Here is a 24,901-nt window from a genome sequence, read left to right on the forward strand (position 1 = left end):
GTATTAAAACTTGTGAAAAAATCTGAATTCTGTGGTAAACTATGCGGACATAAAACATATAATTCAGTAAAGTTCCTTCTTCTGTCTGAAACAAGTGACACTGGTGAAAAGGACACATAGTGTTAACAACAGTTGAATAATCAGAATTGCCACTAGCAGCTCTATTCTGACGTCACACGACACTTCCCACCTAAACAATGCAATGTGATTCGAAAAATAATTTTAAAGGAGATAAATCAAGCTTTTGATTGTTTTCCGTACATTGCGGTAGCATGCCGTTTCCACAATTCTATACACGAAGACAATTTTCTTCGTTTCTATGTGTTCTTCGTTTCTGTGGTTAAACTGTTTGTTGTTATTTATGAAAAGTTTGAAGGTGGTAAGAACTCCGAAGGCTCCAATCACATTTACAACGCATAAAACCCTCGTAACCTTGTCTAAAGTATTTCATGCGAATTAGAAATTACTAACAATTCAATTTCATGAAAATTCAAGTCAAAGTTAATATCAACTCCAAACTTGTCTTGAAATCAACATTTCCTTACCTGCCACTAATTTAACTAATTTAAAGATGCCAAATAGCAGAACGTTTGCCACTTGTACGTAATAAATAAACTTTCATAGCTAGAAAGATAGGTTATTTACTAGCTTGCTAGAAGCTGAGAAAAATATTTCACTTTATTACATCTAAATCATGGATTTGGTGAAAAAGATTTGAAAAATATACGCAATCAGGACGGAAATATATGCGAGGTTATGAGTCTGAACACTTTTTTAACATTTAAATTATAATTTGCCTTTGAATTTTGGTTAGAAAAACCTAATTGATTTTTGATGTGGTAAAGCCCAGTAAACCGTTTTAGATTTTCAAACATTGGCAAATTATAATGTCGCGATGAGAGTGTATTTTTATGCAACTTTATATAACTGCTTTTCTAAAAAAATTGATGCATGCTAAGAAACTGCCGTTCTATAAAGGTTAACCCTATCTACGGCACCTTACTCTGGACTAACAATCTGATCAAATCACTAGCAAGTCAATGACTACCTTATCGTCATCCTTACTTTCAATTGGCAAAGTAAAGGAAACTATTTGAAGCTGGAAAAATTTGAGAAAAAAAACTCTTAGTAAAGGAAAAAATTTTTTCCTAAGAATTTATTCTCAAATTTTTGCAAAGGTAAATCATTTCCTTGTAAATAAGTTTATAAATTGTCAGTAAGGATGACGCGAGTCAACAGTGTTTTGGCAGTGATTTGGTTACAAGTGTATGCTGCAGATGAAGATCTATCATTTGAGTTTGAGGACCAATCAGAAAGAAAATTTTCCATTCATTAAAATATAGCTAATACTCTGAATCAGACCTTTTGTCTTGCAAAGATATATTAGTCTTTTCTTTGACTTTTTGGGTCAAACATGGTCTATTATAGAAATTTTGTGTCGAGCCTGGTCTTTGAATGAGCCAAGAAATAACATTTTAATAGTCCAGCCAATAAATAATTGTCACTTGAGCATAGTCGTTTTAAGGGTTGAGTGAAAGTCTTTTCTTAAGTTCGCTTTTTTGCTAAATCAGAAAAAAAATGTCTTTTGTATGTTCAGAATTATCAATGGAACAAGATTAAACATTATTGCATCGGAGCAGTTCAATTTAAAAAACAGTTTGGAAACTGCCAAAACACATACTAAATTTGTCAACTATCAAAATAAAGCCGCTGTAGCAGCTGGACAATATATTGTCACATATTTTGATTGAATGAGAATAGGTAACTAAATTTTAATGGTTTTCTTCCCATTAGCCATGATAAAAATGTTGCATTTTTTGTTGTTTTAGCTTCCAAAATTATGAATTATCATTTTTAATGCACAATGCAACGGTGATTCAGCGGTGGTTCTTCAGAATTGCAAAACATAACGAGCATACATGATGTTGAGTACCTTATAAGCAATAAAATTGCACGCTAACTTTTTGAGACGAAGCTGCAGATTCATGAAATAACTTTTGCTGGACCCATGATTTGACAATAGCTCGACCCAATTTCGGTATTTCATTATTTTGAGTCGCCCAAAAGTTGAGCCGATAGTTTAGGTCTAGCGTGGTTAATATGAGTCCAGCATAAGTCGAGCATCACATTTTTGGTCAGGTTGTTCGCTAAAGTTGAGCTTAATTGGTATCACACACTATTTGACTCGAGCATGGTCTTTTCATACCAGTTTGCGGTCGAGCACGAGCACGGTCTTTTCATGGTTCGAGGTATAAACCTTGACAACACAGAGGTGGAATTGATATAGAACTAGATTACTAACAAATAAGTATTATTCTTAAGGTTTTACAAAGAGCTCTTGTCCTATCTGCCTCATTGATGTCTGGGCGTGGATGCCCCCACTGGCAATAAATTCCGAGTAATCTCACTTTCACCTCACCACGTGAAATTCTATTGGTTAAATTTTTAAGAGAGCGAATCTTAATATCAGAGCTGACAAAACTTATTTAACAAGTAAATTACATGCCTGCTCGCAGCTGTTGGGTTATACTGGGCAAAGCGGTTGGGCGGGCTGCTCACCAGGGCAATAGGGGTCCAAAGAGTCCACATCTGAAATATACACTGTCTTTTAACATCTATTAAGCATCATATTTAAAATCAATTCTTAAAGCGCCGGCGATGCTTCAGTAATTATTTTTATTGCTTGAAGAACTCTGAAAACAATAAAAATAGAAATATTAAAACTGTTTCCTCCTTCTCCCACGCCAGGGATAAATAAACCTATCAAGTAAGGCTCGTTTGAACTTGATAATTTTCGGTTTTTTGCACGGTTTCGAATAGAATGGTGACCGGCTTTGATCTCAAGTATCAAAAATAGAATGATACCAGTAAAATGAGCAAAAAAGACGTTGCCGTCTTAAAAAACTTCTGGCTTTGAACGGAAACAATACTTATGCGTTGAACGTTGCTTTATATAATACGTTGATTTGTCGATTTATAGCGCTATATGTTGCTTATTATATGACTTGAATGAATTAAAATCCGAGAGAGTGTTTTATACCAAGAGTGAAGGTTTTTTCTTCAATAACATGTGTGCCTATACTAATGCTTGTTTTTGTGCCGATAGTCATTTTTCGTTTTTCCGCAAAGGCTCTTGCACACTAAACTAGCACTTGCACAATCACTTTTGCACAATAACTTGCCAAATGTAAAATTGACTTCTCAGTATTTTCCAGACTTTGCCACCATTTTTTCAACGCTATTTTCGTACGTTCAAAAGATACTTAAATGTACTTGAGACTACTAGACTATACTACCTTTTGACTTATAGAGTTTTTGCTGAAACGAAGCAAGAGGCCTGAGAGGATAATTAATAAATAGTTGTGTCCAAAAGAGTAGTCGAATAAAGTTAATTTACAGATGTGTATGACTAAAATGGTCCAAATACTCAAGTAAACAAAACTCAACTGTTCAACAACAACAACATAGATATCCAATGACATGCATTTTGACCTACAGCCGGAAAAAAACGGAAAATTTACGAGCTATGCACATACATAAATTCAAAAAACCTCTTCAGTTCTTTTAAAACGCTTCTAAGATGTCATACGTTTCTGGAAGGTTCTATTTCAACTCAGATTTTTAAAAATGAGCCTTTTGCAGATGTTCCAAAAACCAAAACTGGAACAAAAACGTTCAATTTTCTTGCATCCATTCTGAGCTAGAAAAAGTCAACACTGGTCAAAATATAATTCATGTCAGCACATTTCGATAACATACTATTTTGAGGTATATGAGGTATAACATACTATTTTGAGGTATAGTGCAATGAGCATCATTTTTGGGTAAGAAGTACTTTGCCAAGCATACCATGGACGCCGAGTGGCAGTAAATTGATGGAATGGACGAAACAGCATAACTGAAAGTCACAAAAACTTCGAAGAAAAACGCTTAATGCTTCGCGTTTTAAAGATGGCGCAACGGCTGATCAATTTATCAAAACAATTTCAGTGTTGAGCAGTTCAGTCGTAAAAAACTGTCAGGACAGTTCTGATTAACTGAGCGATATAAGTTATTGACTATTTTATAACAATTAAATGTATGTACAACCCGGTTCAATCAATTTAGAAGGCATCATTAAGGGAAAAAATGTAGTGGTTTTTTTACCAAACTTAAAAAAGCTAACTGAGTAACCACTTCAAGCGCCAAGAAGGGCTCTTAGTGGCTCTGTTTGTTTGTTTCTTAAAGGTGGTATTCTTGGCTTGCCTCGTAGATATAGAGTTATTGAAATGATTGTTGTTATTTTATTAGTGGTAAGGAATCAAATGTCAATTTGAGATCCATAAAAAATTATTAATTATGTTTAAGGAGGTAAGAAGTCATACGCGATAAAGAGAACAAAACAGAAACGGCTTAATTGGAAAAAATTTTGTCGCATTGCTGAATGGTACATCCGAAACAAAAATCTGCTTGCAACATCTTGTTTAAGATTACAACATAAACCAATAATTGAGTCGGTTTTCAAGACTTTTTTTGACGGACCAGACCTCATGGAACTTGAACACACTGACCGATTCTGTCAAGCGTATGAGAACTGTGGTTGATATTTTACCAAAAAAATGTTTCAATTTTAATGGATAACTGAACAAGTGTCCCATCGAGTGTTATACGCATTTCATTAAACTCTCTGTGCACATAAATAATTGATATCAGGTCAGGAAAATAAAAAAATCTTGTCTGACAAGTTCATAATTAAGAACTTATCAGACCAGATTTTTTAAATTTCTCCTTATCTGATATCAATTATTTATGTGCTCAGGGAGTTTAATGAAATGCGAAAGAATCTTTCAGTTGCGAAAGAATCTTTCTTTAAAAGATCTTTCAGTTTTTGATCAGTATTATCTAAGCTCTCAGAGAAAATTAATTTAATTCTTACTTCGAATAAAGATTTTAGGAATTCCTATAACTTCAATCTTCTCCTAAGGCAATATTTTTATTATTGCCCACACGACAAATTTTTGTTCAAACGTCTTTAATGTTCGGAGAAGAAAATTGATTCCAAAATTATTGGGATTCTTTGTATGGATTCAAAATTACATAAATGAAAGATCTAAATAGAAAAATATGTTAGTGAGAAACGCGAGGTCATTTGGGCTTCAATTCAACGGAATAAATTTTTCATTCAAAAAAAACTTTTAAAAAGTTGATTACTTTTAGTGCAAAATATCAAATCTTAGTAAATATTTTTATTGAAAAACACCAGGGATAAAATTGCTGCCAGACAAAGTAGCGAGGTCTCAGGTCTTGCTTTGCTTTATCAGAAAACGAGATAATTTGACCAGAGAGTTTGGTTTACTTTTCCAATTGCGGTTTGCTGTCCGTAATTAACGGTCAAATGAGTTAAATTAATCAAGCCTTTTTGGTGTGTCACACATTTTGAATACCAAAAACTGAAAATTGAGATGAATGCGCTTAAGAAAAGAAAAGGGTGAATTTGTAGAAAAAAGCCAAGTGTTTCAGTGCGTTTGGTACATAGTTTCAGCGCATGCCAGATCTCAATTCCTTTTTCAAATTAGTGGTTTCAGAAACTGTGCACTTAAAACTTGTTTAAACAAATAATGTGTCTCAACTGAAGAAGAATGAGTCATGAGCGGATTGCTGAGCGGGTATTTATGCATTGAAGTACGCTCTCAATAAAAATGAAAATATTTCTTTTATTATTCCAAACCTTTTCCCCTATTTTTCAAAAAATAGGGGAAAAATTAGTTTCACTAAAAGTGGAAGTTCAGTTGAATATAATGCAAATACCTGGTGCACTTTCAATAATTTTAAAGCCAAAAATTAATTCGAATTCGAAAAATGTATATATATATATATATATATATATATATATATATATATAAAACTGAAACAATCGTTTCCTCTTGGTGCTTAAAGTTGTATTAATTAACAACTTTGAAGATGATCTTCCCCAGTTCTTGATAATTTGTTTTTTCCACGGCAACATAGAATCCAACTTGTTAAAAGTTCTTGGAACCATTTTTCATTGCCTTCTCGAGTTTAAAAATATTGTTAGTGAAAATCTCCTCCGGCATCTCGTGATTTAAATCTCCAGTAGCAAAATAAATTATAAGGACTATTTTAGAAAACATGGAGGACATTTCATAAACTAGTTTTTTTCTCATTTCATTATTCTCTAATTAAACCTCAAAAGCAAGTTTTTATTTACATTTTAGTCTCATTAAAACTGAAACAACAAAGCTCTAACCAAAAAGGAGTTAATAAATTCATCCAATCTCAATCTAAATTTTTTAAAACTGACAACAAAACAAAGAAACTTTATTCAACTTTTATTTTAGATTATTACTGAACTTGGAATTAGTTTGCTTTCTAGTTTTCTAAAAACCTATTTGCCTGCTATTCCAATGTTCCAAATTTTTTCTTGAATATGTGATTTACAGGCGTTTGAAATCAGTCTTTACATCGTGTTTGAGGATTTCGAAAAAATGAATATTTTCTTCAAGTTCTAATGTTAAGCATCTAAATGAAGCACTTCTGAATAATTAGACTTTCAGTAGAAAAAATGAAGCACGAATTGAATTAAAAACAGTCTTCTGTCTAAAAATCAAATTTCAGGGAAAAACTATCAACGGCTTTTTAAAAGTTTTCTCGAATTTAAAATTAACTCCGTCGATGTTTTCTGCGCTTTACAGTTTCGAGTTGTTGTTAATGGGAAGCAAAAATGAAAAGTTTTTGGAATTCGGGTTTAAAAGACGCAATTTTATGAAACCATATATTTTCGAGAAGCGAATTTAAAAGAAAGGTTATTAATTTCAGCACTTTCCCGAAGATCTGTATTTAAAGCTGAAATTGACGTTCTAATGTTTTATTATATTTCAAAGTAATCAAGTAAAAGCAATCTCGTTAAAAAATAAAATAGGGGGTATGCGAAGAACTTTGGTGAAAAAGTTTTCAATTTCACAATGTAACCAACAAGGAGGCTCGGTAATGTGCGTACGCACATAAGGTTCCGACCCCGCTCATCCACATTTCTGAGTTAATTGGCTACCAAAGGATGAAGAGTTAGAAAACCTTCAACAACATACATATCGTTCAATAAACAACGAATAGAATACAATCGTGTACCGCCTTTTCACCCCTATTCATTTAATCCCCTATCATTTAAACCCAATTTATCACCCCTGTATCATTTAAACCCTCTATGCTTTAACCCCTCTATCATTTCACCCCGATTTTAATCTTTCTATAAAATAATGATTATTAAATTAGCAATAGAATCATTTGGCCATGCCTCGCGGGCCATGGCCATGACTCAGCGACCCGTGGTTTTTGATATGAAACTACCAGAAACGAGCGTGTGATTAGTTTATCCACTTAATTATGTCAAAACATGCTTTAATGTCGACTGCTAATTGGCGGGATGAAATGATAGAGGGGTGAAATGATAGAGGGGTTAAATGATAGAGCGCTGAATAAATCGAGGTTAAAAGATAGGGGGATAAATGAATAGGGGTGAAAAAAGTAGAACCGAATACAATAATGCCACACTAGAGGGCCGATAAACGTCGTTGAAAATAGGACTACTAGAAAGGACAATAAAAATTATCAAACAACGAACACTATTTAGGACCAAAAATTCGATGGCTATAATAAATAAAATCATAAAGTCAAACTCGCATCAGATATAACGTAAACAAAATTCAACCTAAACTTCATTAGAAAAAATATGAGACCTGTCCTCTTTGTAACAGTAGTAACAAAGCCGAAAAACAAATGTTTGAAGCTAAAATTGTCATACAGATCAAATTTCAGTCCGCTGGAAACGGGCTGTGACCCGTGTTTACAGAGACTGAGCTACAAATTGACCAAAAAACTATTTTAAAAAAATGACGAAGCTCAAAAACCGAAATATATTTTTTGAAAATAATTTTTTTAAAAATTCATAGCAGACTTAAATTTTTAACAAACAGTAATGGATTAAGTTGCAATACCTCAGGAAGCCAATTGGGCCTGAAAATAACAACAAATATTTAAAGCCAATACTTCAAACAATTTTACGAGATCACACTATTCAAGGAACTATAATTACAAAATGACGCCTGCAAAAACTGTAAATTGTCACTTTTTCTTCATTTTAACATCGGCGAGCCTTCTTAATAAAAGGACGACTACGATGAGATGACAAAAAGAAAAACCCAAAAATTTAAGTATAAAAACCTCAAAATTTTTTTGTGAAAATAATGCTCGAAGCAAAAGATCACAACGTATAACCAAGCGCAAAAATTTTTGAGCCAACAAAAGTAATTGACACTTCTAAATATTGAGATCGAGTTACATGGTTACGTAAATGAAAACAAGCGGATACATTGAAAAAAATTTTCTTATTTCAGTTTTAAAGTCATTAAAACAAACACAGCTATAAACTGAAATAGTTAACTAGGTTGAGTTATATGTCCTGGGGAAGCAATTGAGACTGATTGATATATGGTTATATATATATATATTGTACACCAACAAAAAATGACAAAAATAGGCAAAAACAAAAAAAATTCCATTTAAATTTTTTGTTTTGCGAGATAACTGTGTCGCAGCCCAAAAAGCATAAACTATATAACTGCGAGATAACTGTGTCGCAGCCCAAAAAGCATAAACTATATAACTAAAACAATTGACATATGCAGATACGTTTTTTTCCGACGCTGTGCCTTTTCCCTACTAAGCTTTCTTTCACTTGGTTTTGTCAGTAATACGATAATTTAACAAGGTAACAAAACGAACACATAAAATATACAATTAAGCTCAAAAACAAAAAAAATTAAAGAAAACGCGTTGTATAAAGAGAAAGAGACCCTTAGTTGAACATAGGACCATCACGATTACTAATTTATAACCCAAAGGAAATCGGTTTCTTTTTGTGCGCTAAGTCGAGAGAAATAAGATAAAAATAGTGGCAAAGTTCAAAAATTAACCGATTTTTTCTTAAAACAATTATATTCAAAGTCAAAACAGACATTAGATAACAACTGAAAGAATTGTCTAGATTGATTTAAACAACCTAAGAAATGATTGGATCTTTGACTGGGGACAATACGTCATTTAACTGCAAAAAAGATAACTGAAAAATCAAATGAATGTAAAATTAGTGAATAACATAAAAAATTTTTACGAAAATAATTGGTCAGAGCCACAAAAACCCTTAGCTTATTCTCAAACCAAGCTATAATCTCGTTGGGCCTCGTTGTTTGTGAATGGTATCTGTCACTCATTGAGCCCTAATTTGAATTTGTTGTAAGTAAAAGAAGTTTACATAAAAAACTTTTACATATCCGAAAAAGTTTGAAAAAAAACCGCGCCCCATTAAAATCTAAACAATTTAGTCTCGTGAGCTCAAGATGGCGAGATCAAGATCATCCTAGATGTTACTACGCGTCTAACAAAATACTCTTCTTTTCAAATGGTTTTGAAATAGATCAATTTTTGAACAAAATTTTTCACTTTGTCAAAAATAAAAATGCATTTTTTATAGTTATCGAATTTTAATTTGCATAAAACTGGCGAAATATTAATTCCAGAAGACTCGCAAAGCCAGCGGGTGTAGAATTTGCTCGTTTGTCAGCTTAAAAAGAAAATTGCCGCTGTTTCAAGCTATCTACTTCCAGCAAATTTAAGATAAGTATGCTAAAAAAGCAAATTTGGTCACAAAAAAAAATAGAATTTTGAAAATTTTTTGAAAATTCTGGCCAAAAAACTCAGATCAATGAATTCAGCAAACCTACTGTATCTTTAGAGATAAAATCAATAACACTATAGCAGAAAATTTGACGAAATTTTAGCAAAATTGACGAAAATTAGGCCAAAAATACCGAAAATGTGAATAAAAACAGATGAATTACGTCAAATATTCACAAAACTTTAAACCTCGATAACTCCCTATAAAAATCTAAAATTGAAAAAATCTTTTTAATTTCATATTCTACGCTGGACGAGCTTTTTAATGATACCACTCACAACTCTCTACGATGATTATATCGATCGGCCAAAATTGACTGAAAAAAAAACCCATTTGAGTATATAGTTCCTCCCCCACTAAAGTGGGTCGGAACAAATAGTTTTCAAACTCTACTTTTACTGCTCTGTGTGTAAGATAGTTTTGGTTTTGTTATTTACACAATTTAATTTATTGGAATTTGTCCAAAACTTACTGAACCATTGCTTCATATTATAATAAAGACTGTGTAAAATATATGAACTCTAGTATATAAAATACTTCAATTTCGGAAAAAAAACTTGACTACACTTTGCTAAAATAATGATAAATATTCTTAATGTTTTTCCAAAGAGTCTTAGTTATTTCATTTTTGTAAAATCGAGAGACAGAGAGGTTATCGCAATATTCTTCGATACCATTGATTAGGATACTTTTAAATCATAAAGGTTAGAATGAAAAACTATACTTTTTTAAAATTATTGCACCACTGAACTGGCAGATCTTTTGTACCGATATCATATCTCTACTTTGAAAGATCTGACTGAATTTGTTGTAAAATAATAATCTACAAGCTTTTGTGGACTACAAATTATTCCGTAATTGGTTTTCCAAAAATTTTGCTTTCAGAACTCTTATTTTCGTTTCTTCAACCTGTTTCAACCAATTTGTCATTGGATAGTTAGATATATTTCAGCGTTAAATTTTCCTTCAAATTTTTAAAGATAATCTAAAGGTAGCCTTTTCTCAGTCAAATGAATCATCTTTGAAAAGTCTTCAGTGGCATGTTGGAACATTTTGTGCTACTCAGAGACCCCGCGACCTGTTTTGAATGAAATGTGAGCAGTTTTCAGCGTATTTTTGCACAGTTCTGTTAAATTTGCCCGCTTTAAAATTTTCCTAAGGTGAAGTTACCATAGGATCAGAGAAGTAGCCTAAAGTCGCCAGAGTAAAATCCATGACTACTGTGCAATTGTAATTCCCATTTCTATCCACATCCTGCTTGTTCACACAGTCCCACGTGAAGTCTATGGGATTGTTATTGTTGACGTCATCACCATCAGAGGAGGATGAGGATGAGTAGTCAAAAGGGCAGATCATGTTTTGAGACAAAATTGTGTTGTATTTGGTCACGCTCAGAGAGATTGTTCCATCAAGGACGGCTGAATACAAAAAATATTTGAAACTAGGCAGGAAGTAAAAATCGACACTTTTTGAATACTTCTTAAAAACCTCAGTCGTTGGGAAACACTGGAAGAATTTTTGCATTTATAAAAAAATCGATCACCATTTAAATTTAGAGCGAACAAGGAGGCTCGATAATGTGCGTTCGCACAGAAAGTTCCGACCCCGCTCATCCACATTTTAGCATAATGGTCTACCAAATGAGGAACCGATAGAAAACCCCCGCAAATTCAAGTATTTTTCAAAAAATGTGCATGAATAAAAAGATTGCCTCCAACACAATAACTCGATGGAGTAAAAATGCCACATTAGATTGATGAGATCAGCCATTATTAGGAAAACAAGTCAAGACGAACAACAAAATCAAACAATAATAACAACAGACATTAATAACATCCAAAATTTATGTCCTTTTTTTAAAAGAAAAATTATTAACAAGAGCAATATAGCGTCAAATAAAACTGAAACTAAACAAAACAACTTGTACTTCACCACAAAAGATATGGGACCACTCCATAAATAGACTTGGTAACAATTAGACAAAAAATAACAAAAATAGCAAAAATGAAAAATATGCTTTTTTAAAAAAAAATAATTTCAAACTAATGAAAACTATTAAATAGCAATTGAAAACATCCAACATTCTTATGATCTGATACGCCTCTGTGGGAGGGCATTGAGACCTGTCATTGTTCAATTTTTTATGCGGTTACAAAAAGAACCACAAATAGAGACGACAAACAAAAAATCTAATAAAATATGCGAGAAAACAATGTCAAAGCCGTAGAGCCAAATTTTCCCCTCAATATGTTCAATTGAGCCTTCCACGACCGCTAATAATGTGGAATGCAACCTCTCATTACTGAGAATAGGTAACAAGTAGATAAAAAAGAAGAAAGGTCAAAATTAGGTAAACATTTTTTATTTGTGCAATACACCTTCCCTCGACGACAATAATGTTATTTGTGACCTGTAATTAACGAAACTAGGCAACAAATAGACAAAAAAATGCGAAAATTAAATTTTTTTCAGTTTTTGAAAAAAATTGTTTTCGAAGTCTTGAAATCCATCAGCTATTTACTCCAATCAGAAAATAGGCTCAATTATTCCTCCGAAAAAAGCCAAGGAGACCTGTCATTATTAGGGAATTTTCATACGACTAAAACGACAGTTAAAGAGAAGGAGAAATTTAAAAATTCAAATAAAAGTTCTGAGAAAGGGGTGTCGAAAACCACAATCCTTGCCCTTAAAGACTTTCATATGTTCCATTGTGCCTTATTTTGAACGCCAATAAAGTAATATGTGAATTGTAAATGATGCGATAATGTGACAAAACAAGAAAAAACCTGAAAACTGGGCCAATGCCTTGAAATAAAATAAAATGTAATCTAGTAGTATCAATGCCAGAAATCCATAACTTAGGACGTAAAACCGCAAGAAAGATTAAATTTTAATTCAGCAGAAAAAAGATGAAGAAAAAGCATTCTTTCTTTGCTGGCACTAAGCTACAAGTTGACCAAAATAAAAAAATATAGTGGCAAAAATCAATAGGCCATCATTTATTTAAAAATCAAACAATTATGAAAGTCAAAAGAACCATAATCTTTCGAGTAAAGATACTAGAAAAATTAATTTGAAACTCCAATTGGAAGCCAATTTGATCTATTAACAGCAAATTTTGATTTGATTTATTCTGTTTTTTAATTAACATAAAAAAGATCAATTTTTTTTTTTAAAAAAGAGACCGACCGATTGATTGCAATTCGAAAAATTTTTGGATCGTAGCAGTCCACTATTGGACAAAAACCTGCCCTGTTATTGCAGTTCGTCCAATAAGAACACCTAATTGCTTCGAGTGATATGGATCTAGGCAATTTGTTTGTTGAAAGATCAAAAATAAATGCTGCGTTTTTGATAATCATAGAGTAAAGTTAGCAAAAAACGGCAAAATCTTAATTCCAGACTACTCTCAATTGAAGTGGAAGTGGGACTAGCTCCTTTTGTAGTTTGAAAAGATTTTATTAGTTAATTTTTCGCCTGTACTTCCGGCAATTTTAATCAAAGTGAACTAAAAAGTCTTATTTCGAGCAATTTTTGATGAAAAAGGCTGAATTTGGATATACTAAGCCACATTTTAATTAAAAAATTAGATCAAAATGGAAAACAACACTTTTTTGTCTCTAAAATTTGAATCAACTGTACAATTGCTAACAATTTTGTACATCATTCAATAAAATTACGAAACATTAGGCAAAATTTCCGGAAAAATTGAATAAATATAACGCAAATCGGTCTATTAATCACAAAAATTTTAACCCGATAACTCTCTCTAGCAAACAATATTCACAGAAAATGTGTTAATACCATATTCTACGATGGACGGGCCTTTTAATGATACCACTCACAACTTTCTACAATGAAATATCAATCTGTAAAATTGACTGAACAAAAAAACCAGTTGAGTATATAGTTCCTCCCCCCTCAGGAGGGGTCGGAACAAAAAAGCAAAAGAATTGAGTGAAATGATCTGAATGAACTGTTTGTTCAGTAATTTAATAGGACCAAATGTATTTGACATTTTCAGTTTTATAACCAACTAATAATTAAAGCAATAATGTGACGTCTACTTTTCGAAAGACTTTTTTAAGCAACAATAATTGCAAGGCGATGTCACAGTAAGCAAGATGTCTTATTTAGAGATCAACTAGTGATCTCTGTGAAAATTTGACAATGATTTTAACTTGAGTTATAGTTAAGAATACTTAAGAATATTCAATTTGACAACTACAATTAGACATCAAAAAGTGAAATCCTCCATTAATAAAAGAAATATTTTAAATGCTCTCAATTATGTTACAAAGTGCATTTTACTTCGAAATTATGGAAAGAACGCTTGGTAAGACTTTTAAAGGAAATGAGAAACACTCTGTGCAACACTGTTGTTAATTATCAATAAAATTTATACAATTTATTTAAGTGCATAAATTGAGAAAAAGTGTGAATACTCTGATACATAAATAAAATTGAGAAATAAGTCTAATAAGCCGAAAAAAATAATGCTTCAAACGCAGGGACTACTGCCTGATTATCTAGCGTGAAGGAAATGACAGCAGTTTTTAGTAACATCACTTTTTCAGTGTAAGCTTGATGTCATAAGAACTTTGTTAACCGTAAGTAAGTTTTAACTAATTTACTGTATCAACAATTCGATTCACAAATTAATCGTAAAGAATCTGAGCAAATTTAGTGAAGAATTTCTAAAGTCGTATATACGTCGCAATACTGATTAAGTGAGGTAGTTCGAAATTGAGTACTTGTTTCACTTCATGTATGATATTCTTACTAATTATATTTACTAAGTATGTTGAATAGCGTGAACAAATTGAATGGGCTTTGATAGAATGTAGCATTAAAATTTGCTTGACATCCTATTGTATTTCTTTTGCTAATTTAGTTTTCAAAGATTGTTCATTGAAAAAGCTCAGCCTTAACAATATCTATGTGCGCCAGCAATATATGGCTATAGCAAAAAGCAGTTTTTCCTACTACGATACCCTTAGCCCAAAGGACTACAATTCGTAGAGCCCACTAGAGAGCCATAAACTCTTTTTTTGCGAGACGACTATAACGGGAAAATTACCAAAAATCTAAAAAGATACGGAAAATTTGATATCAAAAATCAATAACTAGATACGTCGAAAAGCATTTGTCTGCCTTAACTTAAATTTATTTTAGCTGCCGTCATAATTTCACCTTACTGGTTAAAATTAAATTTACCTTAAAATTTTTTAATTTTAGGGCATATATACCTTAACAGTAAGTTAAGATCAGTTGAGGAACAGTATTTTTACATGCATATTTTAGGTGAAATAAGCTTTTTTGAAGGTATATTTAACTTTATTCGACGAGTAATAAATATATGACTTCACTCGTATACTTCAAACTTTTAATTTGAAACCTGTTTACATGTGTTGAAACTCTTTGAAACTCCTGATTAGGTCAGGAAAATGCATATCTGCGCTAAAACAACAGCAAGGCTGAAAAGTGGGAAAATTTTATAATATTTTTAACAGTAACTTAATAACAAGTCGTTAATAACAAGTCGTCTTTATTAACAGTAACAAATCGTCGGACATTGCTGCACAAATGTTTTGTTGTGTCCCCTAGTTTTTGTGTTGTTGTGTCCCCTACAATTTGAATGATTTTTGTTATAGTTTAGTTTTTCGAACAACAAAGATTTTGTTGTTTCATTGCTGATTGCATTGAAAAAATTTTTTTCAGGTGAATTACTCCTGAACTTATTCAGGTAAAAATTTACCTGAACTTGAGTTCAGGTGCGGTTCAAGTGATTGTACACCTGAAATTCACCCAAACTTGAGATTACCTGAATACGGTTCAGGAAATTTACCTGAGCTTTTTTTAGAGTGTATAACGTTAAATATGTGAAGCCTATGATTTATAAACCCTGTCAATTTTTTGTCGCATTGTCAAAGACTACTAATATACGTTCATACCATCCTGAATAGTGGGACAGACGACCGCAATGTTGACATCTGGATCATCATCAGGTGCATCCGAAGACAAGCTACGTCCAGGTTTAAGCAGGAACGAATCAGTCCAGTGAGCACCTGAAATACACAGCTGCTCACTAAAATTCACGCCCCAAGGTTAGTCAAACAAACGTCTATAAGAAATAGAGGGCTGCTCATGATACTTCTAGAATTGCTTGGTTTCTCTAGTTTTAGTCTATCAAATTGTCAGAAGTTATCAGAAAAAAATTGAAAATTGCTTTTCAAAACCAAGATTGTTTCTTAATTAATTTTGATGGAAAATCAAAAAGTAATCAAAAATTTAAGAAGCAGATCAGGGCTTCTTAAAAGGGGCGATAAAGACTCTTATCTGCGGAAAAGGTAACATTGGAAAAAAGTATCAAACGATTTTTATAGGAATAATACGATCTTCTGATTGAGCTTTCGTTCTTGGTTAAAAAGCAGAATCTTTTTTAAAAACCGAGCTGCTGGAAAGAATAAGTTATCTTCTCTATTCTTTTTAAAGAATTTGTTTCCATTATCAGAAAATTATGGGTAAGCTGTAAAATTACGGTTCAAAGTTGGTCCATTTTCAGCTTTTTTTATCTAGGCCAACAAAAAAGCAGTTTTCTTGGAGTAGATCAATTCAATTGAAAAATCAAAGGCTAGTTTATTCTGCACTTGTTCTGAAAATTGCGTCTCGTTTCGGTCATCACAGAACCCTATTTTTATGCATTGCAATTACGCACAAAATGGCATGTAAATATGGAGAAACTAAAAACAATGAAAATTGCCTATTGTTTAAAAGGCGCCCTCTCTTTTACGATGAAAAAAACCTTAAAAAAATGAAAACAACTATATTTGTGCATCAATTAAAAGGACACAGTCTTTCTGTGAAAATCAGTTGTCATTAGGACCGCAATTTTGCCGTTTCATGTCGTTTTCTTTTACTGTAAAAAAACTAATAAAAAGACGGTCAAAATAAATTTGAAATAACTGATTTGCAAAGGCACAGAAAATGCTCAGACATGCTCATTGCCCATAAATGATCTGATTCTACGGATAAGGGTTGGTTTTATAGCCAAAAAAGGATCTTTCGAGAAGTCAACATTTGCGCGGAGCTGATTGGAGTCAAAACAAAAAAAAATTTTCCAGCTTACTTTCAAATGCTGTTCATCAACTCTTATATATGGGCAACTCTTAACGATACTGATCTGTGAGTGGTTCAACAGTTTTGACCGTAGACAAAAAAAAGCGCAAAAAACTTGCAAAAAATAATTACCCAATTCTAGAGCTGATATATATTTACTATCTGTCCCTCGCTACTCAAAAATTATCAAGAACAAAAACACTGTTCAATGTTACTACGAGTGATATTGACTCTGAATAAGTTGAAAAACTACAGCTAGATGTAGGATAGGAAATTGAGGAACAGTAATCAAGATAACCCGTTCTTCTGTCAATCTAAAAATAGTTCTTAATTGATTTTTGTCAACTTTTCTCAACAAGAAAAAACAGCTTTACTCTGATGCATCTTCAGTGACCACGAACTTATTGAATCTATAATTGTCAAAATAGATAATATGTTACTTACATGACTGCGTCTCGTTTTGTGACCGAAAGGATTTGAAGAGATGTTCACTCGGTTCCAATTGAATAAACCGCAACTATTTTATTATCACCCGGGTCGAGGTGTCATCTCTAAAAATCGCTAAAAGATGTAAGATTTGCGTTGATTTTTGAGTAAAAGTGTAAGATTTGTGTTCAATGAATGCGGTGAAAAAAACTTTTAAGAGGTGAAAAAATTTTTTCATCGTTTAAGCGGTGAAAAAATTTTTTCACCGCTAAAAACCGCAAAAATTCTCCGCATTCAACGCTTAAAGATGCGGGCGCTTTGCGGTGAAAAAGTTTTTTTCACAGCTATTACATTTTTTGGACCAAACCTGACCCTGATCCTTGCAATGATTTTAATTCATGACTTTAATCCCGGTGCGATCGATATTTTGTAGACATTACGCTGGGCGAAGTTACAAATAAAATGCAAAAACCGAATATACAGTAGACGCACTAAATTAGTGGCAAAAGTACATTAGAGTACCTCAGGTAGCAAAAAGACTAAAACTGAAGTGACAGAATGAAAACAGAGTGTGAAAGCACAACAATGCGCGAAAATGCGTAATAGCTCTATTTGTCTAAAATTGGGTTAGGTTGGAACAAACTGAGAGTGGTAACCACGGTTTCAGACATTTTGTCCTGAAAAAGCTGTTTTTAATTGATATTTTTTCCGTTTGTGAACCCCCAGCTTAGTGGGTTCATATTATTTTCAGCCCCCAAAAGCTCGCGCCATATTTTTACATACTAATTTGTAATGTAATGACACGTGTGTTATAAAGGGGTTGGGTGCATAAAGTACTAGACGCATAACGGAAAATATCGCGTAATTTCTCTCAAAGGAAGTTTGCAGCGGGATAAAACGGGATATAACGGGATAAAACGGCATAAAACGCGGGATAAAATGGCACCAACCGGAGGATATTAAGTGACCGAGGAGCACTCTTAGAACCGTACGCCTTGATAGTCTCTAAGCATGCGATTCACCAAAACTGTTTCGAGGAGACAATTTCATGGTTTGAAGGGTCTCTCTTAATCTTAAATGGTTGACCCTTTGAAATGGGACGTCGAATCTTAGTTTCGGTGTGGTCTTTTTAGTGTGGCTCCTAAGAAGTGAACATCTCTATTAAAAAATTGATTTGGTGCACGTCTTTTTACTTGAGAACTTTTTCGACATCTTTGTAGCTGTCAAAGAAGGCCACTGTCGCTGAAGTCTGTGAGTACTCGGATAAAGAGACAAAAATTGAGTACTGTACGCCATACGAGGAATTGTACTGGTTGAAGAATCTGAACAAACAGAAATTATTAAATTTGCAGATATAGTCGTTCGTTGTTCTGTAGCTATCGGCACATTTAAAAGGCGAGAAAATTTAGAAGAAATTGCAAATGAATTCTGTTTGATAATCTAAATAGATGGATGAGAGCCATAGAAGTGAAAGGACTAACTGCCTGGGGCCGGAAGGATGGGTAAACTTTTATAATCAGAAATAGGACGAAAAATCAACTATAGGAGGCATAAAAAGCTTTTGAACTTTTGCTTTGATTAGTGCGCTTGTTAAATCCGATATTCGAAACTAAATCTTTTAATTTTTGTCACCCATTCATCTGCTTTTGTTGAGATTTCTAACATTTAGGTAATTATAAAAAACTTGAAAACCCGAAGAAATAACACTTTTCAAACAATTAAGTGTAAAATACAATAAAAAAATACAATTGAAATACTTTTCGGTTATAGGACCATTTGTTGTGTACGTGACATTGAACTATTTATTATTGCCTTGGATACAATCGTATTGTCAAATGTAAGTTTTTGAATTGGTTTCATTTGTAACAAACCAGAAGTTGTCAGCTAACAATTGCCGGTCTAAAACAAGGACAAAGTTTACTTATTTGATGAGGCAAAAATTTATTCAAACTCGGTGCACTGATTTTGCTCGAGCCTCACATTTCAAGGCGAGTATCTGAAATATAGAGATGAAGTTGGACTTCATGAAACTTGATTTAGAATAGATGAGAGGTGGCTTTTTCAAGTTGTTGGAACTGTCGAACCACCCCAAAACTTATATTCACATTTATAAAAAAACAGTTTGACATTGAATCAAAAAACTGCTTGCTGGGAGAATTAATATACTATTTGAGCTGAGACGCAACTCAATTTTTTTTTTTCAAAAGAAAAAATTGAATCTTAAAATTTGTAATCGCCATGAGGGGGCTATAATTTTTTGTGGGGGTGGGGGGGCGTAATGGTACAGACTTGTGAGATTTATGGACGTCACTAAGTGTTTGCAGACAAAAAATTTAAAAAATCAAAATCGTTGGGGAAATCGTGTCTCATACCCTGGATATGAGCTCTCAGGTTTCATAGTCTGGGCGATCACTGTATTCCCATTGGGATTCAACTGTATGCTAGGTCCCTCCAAGACAATCTTCTCATTGGGTCCACTGGATGGTTTTCTGGCTTTCAATATGCACCCATCTCCAGACAGGCCAACTTCTAAATGAAAACGCAAAAGGACAATCACGAATAGAACTATTGTCAAATGTTAGAATATCGATCAAACTATAGTCTTAAACTTAGTGAGAATTAGAAAGAAAGTTTGACTTACCAGATTAGAAAGACAAGCAATATGACTTCGATCAAAGAAATTATATAAATGAATCGTCAAGAAATGGTGCTGAGAATCAATATTCGGTTCAAATTGGTGAATCTAGATAACTAATATTAGAGTTAGATTAAGTGATGTAAAATCTTCCCAGCATGTATTAAATGATGATGATATCTCCGGAAGTGTGAATGAATTCTTAGAAAAGTGCAAATGCATTCCATTTATGGTTCCCTTTGCGACTGATTTGCATTGGGTAACCCTTGCGACCCCCACTATAAATCACGGTGCTAGGATTAGTTTTGTATCTTGACTTTTTCACACTGATAATGGGTATATATACTGCTGATTTTTGAGTCCTTTTTCATCCCCAAATTCAAATCACCATCTTGATCTAATAATCGGATCTCTCCTGTAAATCTCTAAATTCTACTGTAAAATATCATTTTGTTATTCTCTCATTTTTGAGAAATTAATTCTTTTACTTAGATAAAAACGCTTTTTATTCCGCTTGCGAAAGTCCATAACCCAACAGGTTATGGGCCCAGCAATTTTCTAAGTCATAAAATTAATTTCCAAAACAAAACTAATTTGTTGTTGACAGTCATAATCCTTTTCTGCTTAGTACCTTTTCTTTTCACAACTGTTTTGCCTGCTCAAACTTCAATGGATCAACAGACAGTGAAGCTGCTGACCTACACAGGAAAGGCACAGGACTTTCCAATCTGGAGCACAAGATTTGTGGCGATGATGCAGACGAAGGGATCTACAAATCACTACTGGGGACAGAGGAGCAACCCAATGAGCCTGCGCCACTGGCCAATGGGGCAACCAATGATGAAAAGAAGAACAACAAGGTGCTGAAGGATGCATATGAGAAGGAAGTTGCAGACATCAAGGAGAAACGGAACAATGTGTGGTGCCATCTGGCACTGACTCTAGTTGCAACAACCCTCATGCTGATGAGACATGACTGTGTGGGAGATGACGGCATTGGAGATGGAGCAAAGGCTTGGAAGCTTTTGCAAGAGAGATTTCAGAGCGTGGAGACGCCGACAGTGGTGACTTTAGTGGCACAGCTTGCTCGACTGCAGCTCGAGGATTCTGAGGATTTGGACAACTTCTTCATCAGAGGACAGGAGTTGCTCACAAGGCTACAAGAAGCAGGGGAAGCAGTCTCAGAGACCCTCTTCAACGCCTTGGTCCTCAATGGTCTGCCAATGAGGTATGAAAGTTTTGTTATACAGGAAAGCTTCAACCCGGCAACGAACTTCACAGAGTTGAGGAAAAGGCTGCAGAACTTTCATGAGAGCACGGTGCAGAGACACAAGGGACAAAGTGGTTCAGTGGCACTGGCAGTGAAGCGTGACTTCAAGAGGGGACCCAAGAAAGGAAACTGCTTTGTGTGTGGGATCCCTGGACACTTTGCCAAGGACTGCAGGAAGAAGGAGACAGCACAATGCAGCAAGTGTGGTGAGAAGGGTCACCTAGACAGGGCATGCAAGAGACAAAGAGATGGAGGCAAACATGAGTCAGTGGCAATGGGTCCAACATTGGCTACACCAGACGAGGAATGCTGGGCAGCTCTTACCCAGTGGAAGACAGCAGGCATGCTAGTGGACAGTGGTTGTACGGATCACATAGTGACGAACATCGATGCGTTCCTGGACTTTGTGCCCATTCAATCAGTGGTCAGAAATCCCAACGGAGAGGCTTCCAGAGTGGTGGGCAGAGGCTGTGTGAGGATCAGCATACCCTCAAACAAAGGGAAATTCCAATGCGAACTCAAAAATGTTCTGTGTGTGCCGGACTATTCTTCAAACCTCCCATCAGTCTCAAGATGCACGGAGTGGGGACATAGCTTCACTTTCGAGAGAGGAAACAGCTGCATGAAACTCCAGAAGGGAACTCGGGTAAAACTAACACAAGAAAATAATTTGTTTTACTTACCCTGCAGCGTTCTAGAATTCAAGATGAGTTCCAACAGCGTGAAACTTGACAGTGCAAGGAAATGTCACAGACGATTGGGTCATTTGAATCAAGCGGATGTGGTCAGGGATGCACCAGAGACAGTGGGGGAACTCGATTATGTATGCAATGTGTGTGCATTGGCCAAGATCAAAGCAGAAGAGAAGCTGGAGAGGGTGTTCACAGACGTGATGGTACCTTTCAGAGTAGAGTCACTGTCAGGGTTCCCGTTCTGCATAGTGTTTGCAGACCAGTACACGAAGTTTGTGTTTGTGGACTTGCTTAAGGCAAAGAGTGAAGCACTGGCCAGCCTGAAGAAATTTGTTCTCTGTGTGGGGACGCCCAAGAAACTGAGGCAAGACAATGCGAAGGAGTTTCTCTCAGAGCAGTTCAAGACGTACTGCTTAGATGCAGGCATTCTACAGGAAAAGACCATACCAGAGACGCCACAACAGAATGGGTTAGCTGAGAGGTGCAACAGGACACTGCTGGAGATGGCAAGATGTTTGCTCATTGACTCAGGACTTCCCAAGATGATGTGGGGAGCAGCAATTCTTCACGCAGCAAGGATCAGAAACTTGGTTGTGAGACGAGGAGAAGAAAAATGCCCAGCAGAGCTGATGAGAGGTATAAAACCTAAGCTTTGAATTAGTAAGTTATCTATTTTTGGTTGCACAGTCTTCATGAGGAAGAGGGACAGAGAAGTCAGCAAACTTGAACCCAAGGCACTGGAAGGAAAGTTTGTGGGTTACACTGAAGGAGAAAACGGATACCTGGTGTACATACCCAACACACGCAAGGTGATGGCAGTTCGAGATGTGATCATCAAGGAGTCTGAAGTGGGCTCAATCCCTGACAACAAAGAAACGGCTGACCTACTAGATGATGGGTCGAAACTGGGAATCTGGCACCCAGATGATGGTCATCAAGATGATGACAACAGAGAACGACAGGACACATCTACTGCAATAAAGGAGGAGTGGCATGACGCAGGGAGCGTGAATACTCAAGAAACAACACTGAGACAAGAGGCCTCGGATGTTGGAGAAACAGCACTAGATGAAAGATCTACTGCAACAAGAGGGAGTCACAGAGACTCAGAGTCCCTGGAAGACAGTGACACAGAAGACTTCTCACAGTTAGAGACAGTTGGTTTCAAGGAAGATGCACTGGAACACGCGGACAGAGCAGAGCCCAGACGAGGGACATGAGCAAGGAATGTTCCGCAATTTCTTGGAGAAGTCAGGACCCATCTTGCTGGCTGTGACTGAGGGCGACTATGTGGAACCCAAAACAGTCTACGAAGCCAAGCAAGGTGACGATTGGGTCCAGTGGCACCGGGCAATGAAGGACGAGGTCAAGGCACTCCAAGACAACGAGACTTGGAACCTAGTGAGACCACTCACAGACAGGGACGTCATACCGGGCAGATGGGTCTACAAAGTGAAATTGGGACCCAGTGGTCAAGTGGAAAAATACAAAGCGCGCTATGTGGCGAAAGGCTTCAAACAAGTGGAAGGACTGGACTACTTTGAGACTTTTGCGCCTACCTGTAAGCCAGAGACATACAGGATTCTACTTCAGCTATCAGCGAAGCAGGGCCATGTGATGCACCAATTTGATGTCAAGACTGCTTTCCTGCACTCACCAATCGAGGAAGAAGTGTATCTGGAACAGCCACAGGAGTCTGTAAAACGCGGATCAGATGGGGAGAAGTTAGTATGTCGACTAAATAAATCAATTTATGGTTTGAAACAGGCTGCTAACAACTGGTACAAAGAGATGGCAAACTTCCTACTGAGACAGGGGTTCACCAGAAGCAGGAACGATCACTGCTTGTTTGCAAGATCAGAGGCAGAGGACCACACCTTCATCTTGGTCTGGGTTGACGACATCATAGTAGCATCAAGAAGTATGACAGTGGTCTCTGATGTCAAGAAGGCACTAGAAGCAACCTTTCACATGGAAGACAGAGGGAGACTACACTGGTTTCTGGGTCTTAGAATCAGACAAGAAGAGGGCAAAGTCACAGTCGACCAAGAACGCTACATAGAAACAATGCTTGAGCGGTTTCAAATGGATCAATGCAAACCCTCAAGAACTCCAGCTGATTTGAATTTGAATTTTCAGACAGCACAGAATGGAGACGAAGAAGTGGACCAGAGGATCTACAGAAGCTTGGTTGGATCACTTCTGTATCTGGCCAAACAGACGAGGCCAGACATCATGTTCACAGTCAACATTCTGTCCAGACACATGAATGCACCTACCAATCAACACTGGATGTGCGGAAAACGACTTCTGCGATATCTTCAAGGTTCAAAAGGTTTAAAACTTACTTACACAGAAGAGGCTAGTTATGATTTAGTGGGGGAAAGTGATGCAGACTGGTCTGGAGACGTGAACGACAGAAAATCAACAACGGGCTATTACTTCAAGCTCAACGGACGTGGCGCAGCACTCAGCTGGGGTGTCAAGAAGCAGGCCACAGTTGCTCTTTCTTCATCAGAAGCAGAATATCAGGGCATGGCAGCAGCAGTTCAGGAAGCACTCTACCTGAAACAACTTTTAGAGGATTTTGGCATCCAACAGAAACGTCCAATGGCAATTGGAGAAGACAACCAAATTTGTATCAGACTTTGCCAAAACCCAGTCATGCACAAAAGGAGCAAGCACATCGAAACAAAGTTTCACTTCATCCGGGACAAGACGGAGGATGGGACTATTTCAATTCATTACGTCCCTACAGACAAAATGGCAGCGGACATCTTCACAAAGTCCTTACCCGTTTCGAAAGTGGAAACATTCAGAGCAGTTTTGATGGGAGCAGACTCTACGCAATCAGCTCAAGTCTGAGTGGGGGTGTTAGAATATCGATCAAACTATAGTCTTAAACTTAGTGAGAATCAGAAAGAAAGTTTGACTTACCAGATTAGAAAGACAAGCAATATGACTTCGATCAAAGAAATTATATAAATGAATCGTCAAGAAATGGTGCTGAGAATCAATATTCGGTTCAA

General features: G+C 35.4%; 2 protein-coding genes across 2 annotated transcripts in view; both read right to left on the bottom strand.

The window, feature by feature from the left end:
* Nucleotides 1–24,901, bottom strand: part of LOC142337795 (UDP-N-acetylglucosamine--dolichyl-phosphate N-acetylglucosaminephosphotransferase-like) — a 246,605-nt gene that overhangs the window by 120,871 nt on the left and 100,833 nt on the right. The window lies entirely within an intron of this gene.
* LOC142338574 (uncharacterized) overlaps nucleotides 4–24,901 on the bottom strand; it is a 29,657-nt gene continuing 4,759 nt past the window's right edge. Inside the window, exons 2-8 of the mRNA XM_075388374.1 lie at nucleotides 19,648–19,804; nucleotides 18,467–18,597; nucleotides 17,294–17,314; nucleotides 15,685–15,798; nucleotides 10,901–11,148; nucleotides 2,507–2,589; nucleotides 4–190 (exon numbers count right to left, since the gene is read on the bottom strand). Coding sequence (XP_075244489.1) covers nucleotides 64–190; nucleotides 2,507–2,589; nucleotides 10,901–11,148; nucleotides 15,685–15,798; nucleotides 17,294–17,314; nucleotides 18,467–18,597; nucleotides 19,648–19,804 — 881 coding nt within the window. The 3' untranslated portion in view covers nucleotides 4–63. The remainder of the gene's footprint in view (nucleotides 191–2,506; nucleotides 2,590–10,900; nucleotides 11,149–15,684; nucleotides 15,799–17,293; nucleotides 17,315–18,466; nucleotides 18,598–19,647; nucleotides 19,805–24,901) is intronic.

Source organism: Convolutriloba macropyga, chromosome 4 (genome assembly GCF_964194025.1).
Source record: "Convolutriloba macropyga chromosome 4, txConMacr16.3, whole genome shotgun sequence".
Classification (NCBI taxonomy): domain Eukaryota; kingdom Metazoa; phylum Xenacoelomorpha; order Acoela; family Convolutidae; genus Convolutriloba; species Convolutriloba macropyga.